This window comes from Bufo bufo, chromosome 3, assembly GCF_905171765.1.
Source record: "Bufo bufo chromosome 3, aBufBuf1.1, whole genome shotgun sequence".
Classification (NCBI taxonomy): Eukaryota; Metazoa; Chordata; class Amphibia; order Anura; family Bufonidae; genus Bufo; species Bufo bufo.
Window position 1 is genome coordinate 640,751,025 of NC_053391.1, and position 14,565 is coordinate 640,765,589.

Sequence of the window (14,565 nt, forward strand, 5' to 3'; positions counted from 1 at the left end):
CCATCAGGATTAGTTTCACGTCAGGCGGCGTGGAGAGCGTGATATGCCATAAATGTCTGATAGGTGCAGGTAAGTCCCACCATTGGCACCCACTTCTAAGAATGGGTCATTGCTGTGAATGAAGAGCACATCATGCCCTCATGGCATCCTCTCCATTCACTTCTATGGGACTTTCAAAAATAGCCGAGTGAATGGAGAAACCTGCGTATGTGTGGCTTGTTTTCCATTCACAGTGGGGCCGCATTATTTATTAGACACTTATGGCACCTCCTATCACTGTGTCATAAATGTCCACATGGGAATACCCCGTTAATAATTGTGTTGCATCGGATGCCAGTGGACCACAGATTAAAAATGCCATTCAAAACACTATATAAATAAGTGTCTCCCGATGACTTTCTGCCTTGAAATACCCAAACCTAGTATAAAATAAGTGAGCTATGAATCTGTAAAATGCTCCATTTTTTTTAAATCATTCTCAAAAAGTGTGTTCTCAAATTGCCTCGCCCGATCCCTCTAAAAGTGTCACCTTAATACAGGTTTATAAATATCCCCGCTCTCGCTAAGCAGGAATGAGTATGTAAAATCCAGCGTAAGCGCTCTGCTGCAAGCCAATAACCTAAGAGTTCAATAGGAATTCTGACAGCAAAAGTACAACGAGACTAGAGGGTAATGTGAAAAAAAACGGTAAGCTATTTGCAATTCATCAACCATGCCAGCTATTGTGGTGGCCATGCATCAGCAGAGCTCATAAAGAATAAAAGGTTTTGGGCTCTTGTGGTAAATACAATTACGGTGCTTATCAAATATGGCTTATATGCAATATCCCCTCTGCTGTGACAGTGCATTAATAAAAACCTCACACTGTTCCACAAACACGAGGGGGTGCTTTTCGGTCTTCATCAGCACTTTTTCTCCTTGGCTTCGTTCTGATTACACAATGCCTGAGAGAACATTTTTGCAAAATAATATATGCACGAGATAAATGCTATGGAAAATACCACAAATAATTGCTATTTCTTATTATAGAAAGACAAGACAAAGCATTTTTTTGTGGCACACGGAGTTGCTCCTGCCAGAATGAACTATGTGTGGACTGGAAAATGTGCTTATTCAAATACGTTCTGGTAAGGTCTATATCATGGCTAAGTCTATATCAACACCAAGATAATTGCTCATTAATCCATTTTGTGTCCGTTAACTTAGAGTCTTATTATTTTCTAATTTTCGCCTATTCTTCTATCTTCAGTGTAGGGCTCATGCCTACAAAAAGGATCCATATGAGACTGAAACGGTCCAAATGGTCCCAACGGGGCTGCCATTAGAAGTTTTTGGACCCCATACAATTAATGAGTCTGGGTCCCCGTATCATGGAAGAGCCTTAGGTAGGCACAGGAATCTTGAAGCAAGACTTACAGGTATTGTGAGGCAAAAAGGCTCTGCATGGGGTAAAATAATAAAATAGGTCAAAACTGAACAACTGGTTCACCTCCGCTCCAGTTCGGACGATTTATAGTCCCTCGCTGGTCTCTAGTTCTTGGTCTCTTGACAAACAGGATTGCTTGGGTGGTCATTTCCTGCCTTTCAAGAGGGACCAAGGAGCAGAGACTGGCATTTGGTAAGGTGAGTACAACTTGTTGCACCATGCTGAATATTTGTTCCAAAATTTTGAAAAGCCGAACAACCTCTTAAAGTTGACATGGTCTACGTGGGGTGCAGGTAGGACCATCTGCCAAAGAAGAGTATTTGCATGCACTGTGCTGGCACACATGGGATGGTTGCAGACTGCACGCTCTGAGGATTCCCACCTCAGCGGTCCGTCTTAAATCTCCACCTACCCACATGCAGACATAAGGAGCCAATGGAGAACTAAAAATCCAGGTCAGTATAAAAGATCAACTTTGGCTTTCATGGAAGTGGCTGAATTTCTATGGTAACACATCTGAAAGCATACAGAGAACCATACTGACTTCCGTTCGTTATTCTCTACATCCATATATTGTGAAGGTAATGTACAGTCTTTTTATAAGGCCTTAGAATGAGAACGTTTATGGTGGTCACAAAAAGAGGATTCAGACAATGAGTCAAATATGCTTCATTATCCATGACCACTTGCCTGTGATGACTGCAATTATGACATCTAAAGGGGTTATGCCATGCATGATGTAAAAAATGAAAATCAGACGTCGTATAGTACATGACAACCTCTTTCTAACACAGCTAGAACCAGACCTGGACCTCACATGGATCCAGAGATCTCCACATTCATTGCTCCAATTGCTCTACTAGAGTATATTCAGCCTGGCAGCTCAGTGTCCTTTCTGCTGCAGCTCTCTCCATGTAACTGCCACAGCTTCTAACAGAACATATGGCTGGTGGCAGTTGAAGATTTAAAGTGAGCACCTTCAACCAGTTCAGCACAACAGAGCAAACAGCAGGTGGCGCTATACAAAAACATTTTATTGAATAGCTCACTGAATATACTAAGTGTTTAATTACGTGCAATTACAAAAGTATTCAGATCCAGGTGCTGGTTTGAAAAATGTAAAATATAAAGTATTTCATAACATAAACACCTTTAACAGCAATTGTCTGTAGGGGTGGCAGCACCCAGCCTACAAAGTCAAGTGGCTGACTGTGTTTGGCATATTCAGTTTATGAAGTTTGAGCTTGTTTCCAATTTAACTGGACTAGTTAGGGGAAAAGGGTTAATCTTCATATACTTATTAATGGGTCTTTTAAAAATGTGCAGTGTAATGCTGATGTGTATTAAAATGGCGGTTCTTTCACCCGCTGTTCCAGTTGGAGTTGGTAGCCTAGGGGAGTGGCGACTTCTAGAGGATGAAAGCTGTAACTCTGACCCCACAAGGACACAGAGCTGCTGCAAGGAACTGATAAAAGTTGTCTCCCAAAAACTTGTGGCTGACTTATTCTGTCATTTCTATTCTAAAAGTACTCCACAAAGAGATAGAGAAAGGAAAGAACCGAGAAGGTCCAGAATATGCATGGATGAGAATTGGAGTCAGTCAGTAAGGTATTCACTGTTTAAAGCCTCATTCACACTGCGCCTGCGCCGAAAACTGAACGGGACGGTGCATGCGAGAGATTTACACGGCAGACGGGGCCAGCAGGAGAACCAACACTGGCCTGGCCCTGTCAATCAAGACAGAAGGGCGTGGAAATGAGGTGGGTGAACGGAGCCTCTAGGAGCAGGTGCAACGCCCCCCCTGCTCCTAAAGGAACATTTGCATATAATAAAAGTACAAATTACACGAAAACGGGGGCATACATAAATAAAAGGAATGCAGAGTTAAATTCAGGTGACATTTTCACATCTATAATGTCAGCCTGTTTAATAGCGAAGATTGGGGTGACAGAAACCCTTTAACACTAAAGTGATTTTATTGCTGAAAAAGTAGTAAAACATAAAAAAACAACATAAATTTGGTATCGCCATAACCGTATTAACCCACAGAATAAAATAATCATATAATATTTACCACAAGAGGAGCCCCATAAAAAATAAAAATAAAAAACCCTGCCAGAATTGCCATTTTTGCCCACTTCATCTCCACAAAAGATGTTATAAAAAGTGATCAAAAAGACATGTGTACCCCAAATCGATACCAATAAAAACTACAGCCCATCCCACAAAAAAACAGGCCACCACAAAGCTAGATTGGTGAAAAAATAAAAAGTTATGGACTTTAGTATATGGCAATGCAAAATATCATTTATTTTCAAAGGGGTTGTCCGGGTTCAGAGCTGATCCCGGACATACCCTTATTTTCACCCAGGCAGCCCCGCTGATGTTGGCATCGGAGCATCTCATGCTCCGATGCGCTCCCTTGCCCTGCGCTAGATCGCGCTCTTTTGTTTACAATAACACACTGCCGGGCGGAAGCTTCCGCCCGTCAGTGTGTTCGGTGACGTCACCAGCTCTGATGGGCGTGCTTTAGCGCAGCCCTAGCCGTTTTAACTGGCTAGGGCAGCGCTAAAGCCTGCCTATCAGTGATATCATCGGGCTTCCTGGCAGCCTCATGGAGAGCACGGTACGTCACCAGAACTCTTGAAAATGCCTTTGCCCTGCGCTAAATCGCGCAGGGCAAAGGAGAGCATCGGAGCATGGCTACCTGGGTGAAAAGTGATTTTATTGGTGAAAAAATACAAATGTTATGGGCCCTAAATTAATTTCAGCAAATTACATGTTAGAAAATCCTCCTTCCCTTCTGAATGCTGCCGTTCCCCCAAACATTGGTTTATGACCAGGTTTATGGTGTTGCTGTAATCAGGAAAAAATGCATAACAAATTGTGGGGTGCATTTTCTCCTGTTACCCCTTGTGAAAATGAAAAATTTGGGACTAAAGCAACTTTATATTGGAAATAAAAGTAAATTTTTCATTTTCACAGCCATCTGTTTCTAAATTCTATGAAACGCTTGTTGGGTCAAAGCATTCACTTGACTACTAAATGTATTCCTTGAGAGAGGTAGTTTCCAAAATGGGGTCACTTTTTGGGGTTTTCTTTCTAGGGGTACCTCAGGGTCTCTTCAAATGTGACATGGCACCTGAAAACCATTCCAGCAAAATCTGCCCTTCGTTAACAATCTGCCCTTCTGAGCCCTGCCGTGTGCACATACAGCAGTTTACGACCACATATGGGGGGGGGTTTCTATAAATTTCCGCATCAGCTTCTTCGGCTGTTAACCCTTGCTGTGTTACAGGAAAATTGGATTTAAATGGATAATCTGCCAAAAAAAGGAAATCTTTAAATTTCCCCTCCGTTTTGCTTTAATTCTTGTGGAACACTTAAAGGGTTAATAAAGTTCGTAAAATCAGTTTTGAATAACTTGAGGAGTGTAATTTCTAAAATGTGGTCATTTATGGGTGGTTTCTACTGTGTAAGGGCTCGTTCACTTTGCGTTCCATATATGGTCCGTTTTTTGAGTTCCATATTTCAATGGTTCTGCAAAAAAAAACGGAATGTACTCTGTATGCTTTCCGTTTCTGTATTTCTGTTCCGTTCAAAGATAGAACATGTCCTATTAGTGGCCGCAAATCACGTTTTGTGGCTCCATTCAAGTCAATGGGTCCGCAAAAAAAAAAGGAACACATACGGAATGTACTCCGCATGTCTTCTGTATCCGTTCTGTTTTTGCGGAACCATCTATTGAAAATGTTACGCCCAGCCCAATCTTTTCTATGTAATTACTGTATACTGTATATGCCATATGGAAAAACAGAACAGAAAAACGGAATGGAACCGGAAACACTACTGAAACAAAAAAACTGAAAAACTGATCTGTTAAAAACGACCCGCAAAACCCTGAAAAAGCCATACGGTCGTGTGAACAAGCCCTAAGCCCCACAAAGTGACTTCATAACTGAAATGGTCCTTAAAAAAGTGGGTTTTGGAAATGTTCTTAAAAATGTACTTCTAAACTTAGTCTTCTAACTTCCTAAAAAAATTAAATGACATTTGCAAAATGATGCCAACATAAAGTAGACATATGGGGAATGTTAATTAATAAATATTGATATATGAGGCATCACTATCTGTCTTAAAAGCTGAGAGATTAAAATTTAGAAAACAATGAATTTTTTCACATTTTATTTAACTTTTGGATTTTTTTTTTATAAATAAAGGTAAAACATAATGACTCAAATTCAGTACAATGGACCACGAGAAAACAATCTCTGAATGGCTTGGATAAGTAAAAGCGTTCCAAAGTTATTACCACATAAGGTGACACATCTCAGATTTGAAAAATGGGGCTCCGGCATTTGGTCCAAACTGGCTTGAAGGGGTTAATTAATGCTAGGAGCATCAGGTACATATGCACCTGGCCAACAGCCGCTGGTGCCCTCCTGAATTTAACTATATTACCATCCTCAGTATGGTGATAGGTTAGTATTTTACTTCTTTGTCCCTGTCTGCTTGTATTGCACCGCCTTCTGTCATTTTGGACTCTACTACAACATGGGGCCACTTTTAGTTTTTTTTCTAGGGCCACTTTAAGTTCCCAGTCCGCCACTGCTACCCATACAAAACGTGAACATCAAGGGCACCCCAACTACCATCAGACAAGAGCCCTAATATCAGGGTATTCCCTGAGGGAAGAAAGGATGCTCCCTCCTATAACTGCCCTGGCCCTAGAGAGCATCGGTGTGAGGATTGCCACTGTGAATAAATATTACAGCCGGAGCCACTACCACTCCCATCCTCCACTCCGCTCCTTGGCTTGAGGCATATCCTGGGTCAACTGGTGGAGCATGTAAAATGATAAGGTTGTAACCATCCTCCCAGCTAGATTCTGTTTAGAAATAAAGTGATGTGAGGAACTGAGGTAGTCATCATGAAGGTCAATGGCACAGGCTGCATGAGAGGACTCAGATGATCACACGTTCTGGATGGTTCCATGATTGCACTTCTATAGTTTTGTAGATTTAATGTCACATCAGTTAATTAGTGGAGCACATATGATCCTCATAATGTAGTGCCGGTACCTACTTGGTCTCCAAAATCAGGACAACTACACAACATGTGAACAAAGCCATTAACCAGTGTATATTTTATACATTCTGCAGCCCTATCCTTTACATTCATTAAAAGAACACCCACATACTCTGGATTTTGACCCTCTAAATGGCAAGAATGGAGAGTGTGTAGACAATCTCGTCATCACCAATCCTGGGCAAGCCACTGTAAGGTTAGATGCTTTCCATTTTAATCCGAGCACAGACACATAATACTGGATGCCAGAAGCAATGAGACATTCCATCAATGCAGATCTTGTCTAGCCAAGCATTTCATCGTAATCAGGATAATACATCACCCCTCCCCCAACGGTATATTCTAAAGTACGTATATAAAGCCATTGAGGAGTTCCTTCATCATATAAAAGCATAAGGTCACGGGCTGAGGGTCATTATACAGGTCACAGTACACTAAGGTGATATCAAGGTCTACAGTATTCAAGGTGGGAATTTTCTGAAGAACGATTTTTTAAGGAACGAGGGAGCACGATATGGTCCTTTGTGGTTGACACAGGAGAAGTGACCCCCTGAAAAAGCCAAATGAGACAGACACTTTGCAGAAAGAAATAAGCAGTTGGACTCTCTGCCTACACGTCAGGTTCTGATATCAGTGTGATGTTTATACAGATATTATTTACACTGATGGGTTAGAAAGCCTTCGACTCTAGTTTCAATAATTTTGCAAGATTAAAAGTTCTGCTAAATAACATAATTCAATTCATTCAGCCAAGTATAATAGTCAGATTATCAGACCATATCCTTGATGGAGACTTCTAGCCATTCTTAGTGGGAAAATAAACTATACACAATACTGAACATGAAATGAATATAATTCTAGATTAGAGTTGTCATGTTTCCAGGATTTTGAGTTCGGTTTTGATACCAAGAAAATTCCTGCGATCCTCGATACCAATTCAATACAATAGGGGAAAAAATACACACACATTAACCCCAATGTTGCCGGGCAACATGTGGTTAATTTGTTAGTATTTTTTTGTTTCCTTTCTTTTTTTTTTTTTTTTGGGCAAAGTATCGATTGCCCTTTATGTGAGGAGGTATTTGATGGTATAACTTACTACTGCAATAGCGCAGCTTGGTATAAAAAAAATGGCAAATCTTGGTATTGGACCAAGTATCAAAGTATCGAGAATTTAATATCCAGTACAACCCTATTCTAGATACACAATGTGGCTTGGGTTACATTCACATATGCATTAAAGCTATCCGGCAGGCTGTTCCGACAGCACAGCGGGATAGACCCATAGCACCGCCATTGACTATAATGGGACCTAGTAATGATCTGACCTGTTTCCGTAATTAGTGCCAGCATTCGGCCGGACCAAAAAAAACCAAAAACGGTGCTTGCCCTAGTTTTTGTCCAGCCGAATCCCAGTACTCATGCCGGAGATCGTCCAGATACCCCCAGGTCCCATTATAGTCAATAGGCTCCGGCAGTGAACAGCAGAGGAACAACCATGACTCCATGTGCAATCCGTGTCCATAAGTCCGCATGTCAGTTCCGCCAAAAAATAAAACATGTCCTATTAGTGTTCACATTACGGACAAGGATAGGACTGTTCCATTATGTGGAACTCACAAGGCCGGTATTCGTTTAGTGTGGATCAGCAGTTTGCGGACCACAAAAAAACAATGGTCGTGTGCATGAGCCCATAGTCTGAAATAAATATGCAGCATTAGAAGCCACCACATCATTAAAGATGTTCTCCAGGAATGTTATCAAAATGGCCTTTAGCAGACATCCTACAATGTGACTAGGATGTGATACCTCCATTTCTAAAGCTGCTTGGGGAAGGGTTTGACGTGGCAGGGCCTCATTATACTGTGCTTCGGCGCTGCCGTCACTTCGCAGTGATGAGATGTGCCATCAGGCTGCTCAGCCTACCAGCATATCTCATGTACGATCGCTCCAGTACTACCTATTGTAGACCAGGACCTCTGCACTACAATAGACAGTAATGATGTGATCCGGTGCCATGGCTGGGAAGCTTGACAGGAATGAGGAATACAGATGCGTCAACTTTTTACATGATCTGTGGCTCCTATGATGACTGATCATCATCAGACCCCATGATCCCTACTCGACCCACCCTCCTTGCGTCAGCTCGCCATTCAGTCCTTTGGTGTCTTCACACTAGGCGCAGCTATGTTCATGTCCTGCACTCGCGCTCGGTGTATCCGGTGACTGGAGTGTTAGTCATTCAATCACCAGCCTACTGCATACATGCCTTGACAGGAGCACAATGATAGTGCAGGATAGAGTACTATGTGGGATCGGTATAGAAGAGGTGCAGTGGGCAAGGATACTGGAGGTGGTGAAACTGTGAAGGGAGGCTGTAGCGGAGGAATGGGAAATCAGTGCTGTAAATAACACAGAGTTTTGGTCAGAGGCCAAAGAAAGAATTGAGCCACAAAAAAGTACTGGATACACGAATCAGCATAGCTTAATGAAAAATAGAAATGAAAAAAGTGTTTGCTCCTAGAGAACCCCTTTAAAAAACCCTTAACCCATAATACCATACATGTACGACGTTATGTGCCCGCGGGTGTATGGGGTGGGCCTCTGCTGTAAGCCTGCTCCATGCACGGCGGGTGTCAGCTATTTCATATAGCCGACACCCAGTCGCACTGACGGGGAGCAGTGATCGCGCCGGCCCCGTCAATTAATCCCTCAGGTGTCGCGATCACGGCACCTGTGAGTGAAGGCAGAGGGATGCGGTTCCCTCTGCCTTCCGATCAGAGCCCCTGCATATTGAGTATCGCCGCGGCCAAAAATGTTTGAACTATTAAAAAAAAATTTTTAATTCCTGTCCGGTGAACGCTGTAATGGAAAAAAAAAAGAAAAACACCCGATTTGCCATTTTTCTGTTATCTTGTCCCTGCAAAAAATTAAATAACGGTGATCAAAACATCTTACACACTACAAAAATGGTACCAATAAAAACTGCAGTTTGCTATGCAAAAAACAAGCCCGAAATATAGAAATGCTATGGCTGTTAGAATATAGCGATGCAAAGAAAATTTAGATTTTTCCAATGGTTTTTAATTTTTAAAAGTAGTAAAACAAAAAAAAAAAATATTCAAGTTTGGCATTGCCGCATTCGTAATGAGCCGCAGAATAAGAACGTTAGGTCATTTTTAGTGCATAGTGAACACTGTGATGTTAAAACCACAAAAACCTTGGCGGAATTCTTTTTTTATTTTTATTTTGGCACACAAAGAATTATTTTTTCCCGTTTTCCAATACAAAATATGGTGGCATTAAAAATGCATCTTGTCCTACAAAATATAAGCTCTCATTTAGCTATGTGAACAGAAAAAAAAAAAGTTATGGCTATTGGAACGTGTTGAGGAAAAATATAAAAATGTACAAATTAAAACAGGCCCGGTCTTCAAGGGGTTAAGAGAAAAATTTGACAGAAGCTATTCATAGGCATGCTGCCATTACAATTATTCATCATGTCCAGTAAGAAGTCTGATTGAAAATTGTTTCTAGCTATTTTGGGATCCCACAAAATATGATATTTGGCCTGAAGTCTGATACCTCTACATAGGCCAGAAGGCCCCAAGTGAAGTTCTCTTGATACTGTCATGTGGTGTACGCACAGGGACATCATTACTCTGTGATGAGCTAAATAGCTTTTTAAAATACAAGATCTACTGTATATTCAACCTTTCATAAAAAATAAAAAAATGATGGTCGCAGCAGTTCAGTGGATTCAGTGCGTTGACCGCTTTATAGAGGTTTTTTTTGCCTTCCTCTGGATCAACACTGTAGGATAACAGATTGGACTCGATGGACATGTGTGTTTTTCAAACTTACAAACTATGTATTATGACTATAAAGACACCACCAGGGCTAGGTTATGGTAAACTATTACCTAGGGCTGTTTTAACACATTGGTGGACCCAGTGCTAAGGTTTCATAGGTGGGCCTTCCTCCCCACCTGAACACTGCCCAAGCAAGTGACCCCCAAGTGTCAGATAGTGTCCCCCAAAATAATACCGCCAAACAGATAGTGCTCTAAATGGTAATAGTGTCTCAAATTATGGCCCAGACAGAAGTAGTGCTCCACACAGTAACACAAATCCCAACTTTTTTGGCAGTCAAGGAGGGACAGTTATGGTTTGTTGAGTGAAAGAACCATTTTTACATGGATATGTCTACGACTGAATGTTCTAAAGTAGAGACTATACTCCCAAAGCAGTGAGCAGAGACGCCTCTCCTGTTCTGGTGGTGTAAAGACGCAGGCGTAGCAATGCCACCATTGTTTGTGCTGACGTCCTGCCCATCTGATAGCCTGCAGGTCTGTGGTGGCCTGTTGACTATTAGGGTACGACCACAAGGTCAGGTTTCCTGATGCAGTTTTGGAAGTCAAAACCAGGAATGAATAAAAAAATTTAAAAAAAGAGAAGCCGTATCTGTCCTGTATAATTTCTCTCCTTTTATGATCCACTCCTGATTCTGTCTTCCAAAACTGCATCAGGAAACCTGACCGTGTGGCCGTACCCTAAGGCGTGTTTCACATTTGCGTTAAGCAGATACCGTGCGCTGCCGAGATACCGTCCAGCCCCATTCCCTAAAATGGGGATCGGTGGAGATCCGGCCGCAACTTGTCAAATACGCTGAGAAGCAGCCCAGCAAATACCACTGCGCCCCCCGACGGTAACTTGGGAGCACACGGTAGCCCCCGGTATTCACGACCGGAACAGCCTGCCAGATCTGTTTTAACGCAGATGAGAAACAGGCCTAAAGGTGAATGGTGGGGCTGGAAGCTGACGGCTTACCGCTCTACCATTTTTAGGGCTCATGCACATGACCGTGGTTTTTGTCCCCCATTTTTTGACATGATGTGTTGTGATATTCTGCAGGAGTGGCGGGGGCTTGAGGAGCTCAGCGGCATGTGAACAGGGGAGAAGGGATGTGATAATTTTATTAGAACATTTATTAGTTAACTATTTTAAGCCCTTATTATAGATGAGAAAACCTCCTTAACCCATTCTCTGTACAGCGCCATGGAATATGTCAGCATCATACTGACAGACAGGGGAAATATAAATTGCAGTATCCTGACTTTCACATGCGGCAGTGAATATTCAATATATATTCAGTTTCATGTAGAGAAATAGAACTAAACAAACATAAAACAAATTCCAAAAAGATTCTTCAACCTGTGTCTCTCCGGCCGTTTAGCAGCTACTACACAGTAGAACATGATGAGAGCTGTAGTCCAACAATAGCTAGAGACCAAGTCTCAAGCATATGCACAAAGTATAGTCTTCCAGAAAAGACGCAACACCATTTCATACAGGAATAAGCAACTCCAAATAGCCTATTACATAATACTAGAGAGAGTATAAAATACATTACAGATAACGTAAAGGGAACAAACCTCTGGTGTCTGTGGCTCAGAGTTCCTGATAAAAAAACAAAGTTTAGTAAAGTTTCACGCAGAAGGGGTTTGTGCCTTGAAGTTCTCCACCGCCTACAGACCGGGAGTGGAAGATATTTTAAGACAGGCCAAATATCACAGAGGCAAAATGCATTCACATGTTTGGCCGTATTGTACATTCCAGCCCACTGCAGCCACATACTACAGCTAAATTTACTTTCTCATACTGTAGCTGGCTCCGTCGCTCTACAACTGCGAGCCTCTAACAGAGAAGGAATGTCAGCAGACGTCAGGCCCGTTGATGTAAATGCATGCCGCGACAAAGGGTATTTTGAAAAATGAAATTTTAAGACGCCATACAGAAAGAACAGGGGTGTACACAGATCTCATATGGCCCCATAGAAAAAGGTAGTATGGGCCCCCTCTGCAACGCCACTAGGAGTACGTCAAACATTCCCAGGCAGAGGTCGCACTACATTTTTCCATTTTTATGGAGTATTTTTAGCCGAGGAGGAGTAAGAATTTTGTGGTAATTCATATATATGACACAAAGGCCTAAATAGTGTTAAGATGTTGCTATTTATGTAAGAAAACCATTACTAGTCTCCTCTATAATGTCTTCCAGGCAGAAAGAGCAGATTTTGACCATTTTAAATGTATCTCTCAGAAGACTGAATCCCTACCTTTCTTGAAGCACCAAACTTGTCACGTAGGGATTGGAGAGGTAGATTGTTTAAAGGGGTTTTCTCATCTCAGACAATGGGGGCAGAGTCCTGAAAGTGAAGGAGGGTGCACTGCGCATGCGCAGCCGCCCGCCATTCATTTCTTTGGGGCCGCCGAAAATAGCCGAGCGCTGGCTCGGCTATTGCCGTCTGCCCCATAGAAATGAATGGGAGCAAAGGCCGCGCATGCGCGGTACGCTCCCATTCACTTCTATGGGAGAGGCGGGGATTAGCGCTTAGTGGTGGACGGACCCCAGGAAATCTGGGGCCCTCCAGCCGCAGCGCTCCCCGCTCCGTTCTCGATATAGGTGCGGACCCGCACCTATCAGACAACGGGGGCATATCCTAGTGATATGCCCCCATTGTCTAAGATGGGAATACCCCTTTAATTCCTATTGCACTAAGTTTTGCACAGAGACGCCTGGTCGTTGTGGCAGGAAGCAGTGGGTGGCTTAGTGGCACTGGGTGAAGTCTGGGATGAATGCACAGGAGGCAGTTATAGGACAGTCTTATACACAATATATTGCACAGTATAGTGTACTTGACATCTCTGTACTTTATATCTGTGAGCACTGTGGCTGTCACTATAAGGTCTCAAGCACACGATTGTATCAGTTTTGCGGTACGCAAATCACAGATGCGGGCCGTGTACAATCCGCATTTTCTTACGGACCCATTTACTTCAGTGGGTCTGCCAGAACATCACATGCTCTATCTTTTGCAGCACGGAAATGCGGATAGCACACAGATGTCCATATTTTGTTGATCCGCGATTTGCAGACCTCAAAATAGATACAGTCGTGTACATGAGACTTAATGGGGGCAAAATGGCTGTTACTATATCTGGGACAATTGTTTGCCTATTTGCCAACCATCCTTGGTTTTTCTGGAGTCTCCCTAAAAATGTAAGCGCTCTAAGATCCCAGCAGGACATAAAAGACATATATGACAAAGAGGTGGTTCCCCCATATACACTGTATCAATAACAAATTGTGCTGTCAAATTACGATAAATTCAATCAATGCGCTCACCAATCATAAAAGTCTTCCATGTGATGACAAGCCCCTAGTCAAATAGTCACATTCACTGTATGAAGTTCTGGGCAGCCGGGCTCTGGATCACTTCCTCCATGTGCTCAGTGCATCCACTCCAGTGAAGAACGTGTACTCAAACTCCATAGTAACCAGATACCAACAGACTCCTTTATCTCAATCCACAACAGAGGCACGTCAAATCACAGCCACCCCAACACACCACCATCAGCCTTCCCCCCCCCCCTCGCATCTCCATGTCAACATGCGCTGCGCCCAACAGGCCTAGCACGGACCCGATCATTTTATTCATCCAACCAGGGCAAGCAAGCTCAGGCATATAGTGCCCCGGGGGAGTCTGTTGCTATCTTGTTACTATGGAGTTTGGGCACACATTCTTCACTGGAGAGGACACTGTGAGCACATGGAGGAAGTGACCCGCAGCCCAAGACCGCTTACCCCTGCCAGGCGCTACCTGCAGGACTGTTCCTCACTTCATAGGCGTGTGCCGAATGGTCCGGCTGCCCACTCAAACCGACCAATAATAAAGCTCCAAAGCCTTGTTATTGGTTACTTCAGGTACAGGCAGCATCGCTGTGCTACCCGTGCCATTCACAACGCTTACTGCGCTAATGAAAGGCAGGGAAAAGTCTAAGGCGTACTGGTACACCTTAGACTTTTTGTAAGGAGTAAATTGGCCTGAACAGGCATCTATGACGCTTGTATAGGCGTTATTGTGACCTCTGCTCCCAATAGCATCCAAACATTTTTAACATTATCATAATGGGGCCCTGTGCATGTGATGCCAAATCTGACAACTTGCTCTAATGTGTAAACAGGAAGTCAGTCTCTCCACTGTGGCTG

General features: G+C 42.8%; 1 protein-coding gene across 3 annotated transcripts in view; it reads right to left on the bottom strand.

The window, feature by feature from the left end:
- The window catches only part of SGCG (sarcoglycan gamma), a 282,350-nt gene that overhangs the window by 160,505 nt on the left and 107,280 nt on the right, over positions 1 to 14,565 (bottom strand). The window contains exon 1 of one of the 3 annotated variants that reach the window (XM_040426208.1): positions 11,949 to 12,089. The exons of 1 other annotated variant lie outside the window; for it this stretch is intronic. Coding sequence is in view for 1 of the 2 variants with exons in the window: in XM_040426207.1 (XP_040282141.1) it covers positions 8,665 to 8,667 (3 nt within the window). In the remaining variant the exon portion in view is untranslated. Of the gene's footprint in view, positions 1 to 8,664; positions 8,689 to 11,948; positions 12,090 to 14,565 lie in introns of those variants that run through there. One more of the 3 variants, XM_040426207.1, reaches the window with a different exon arrangement.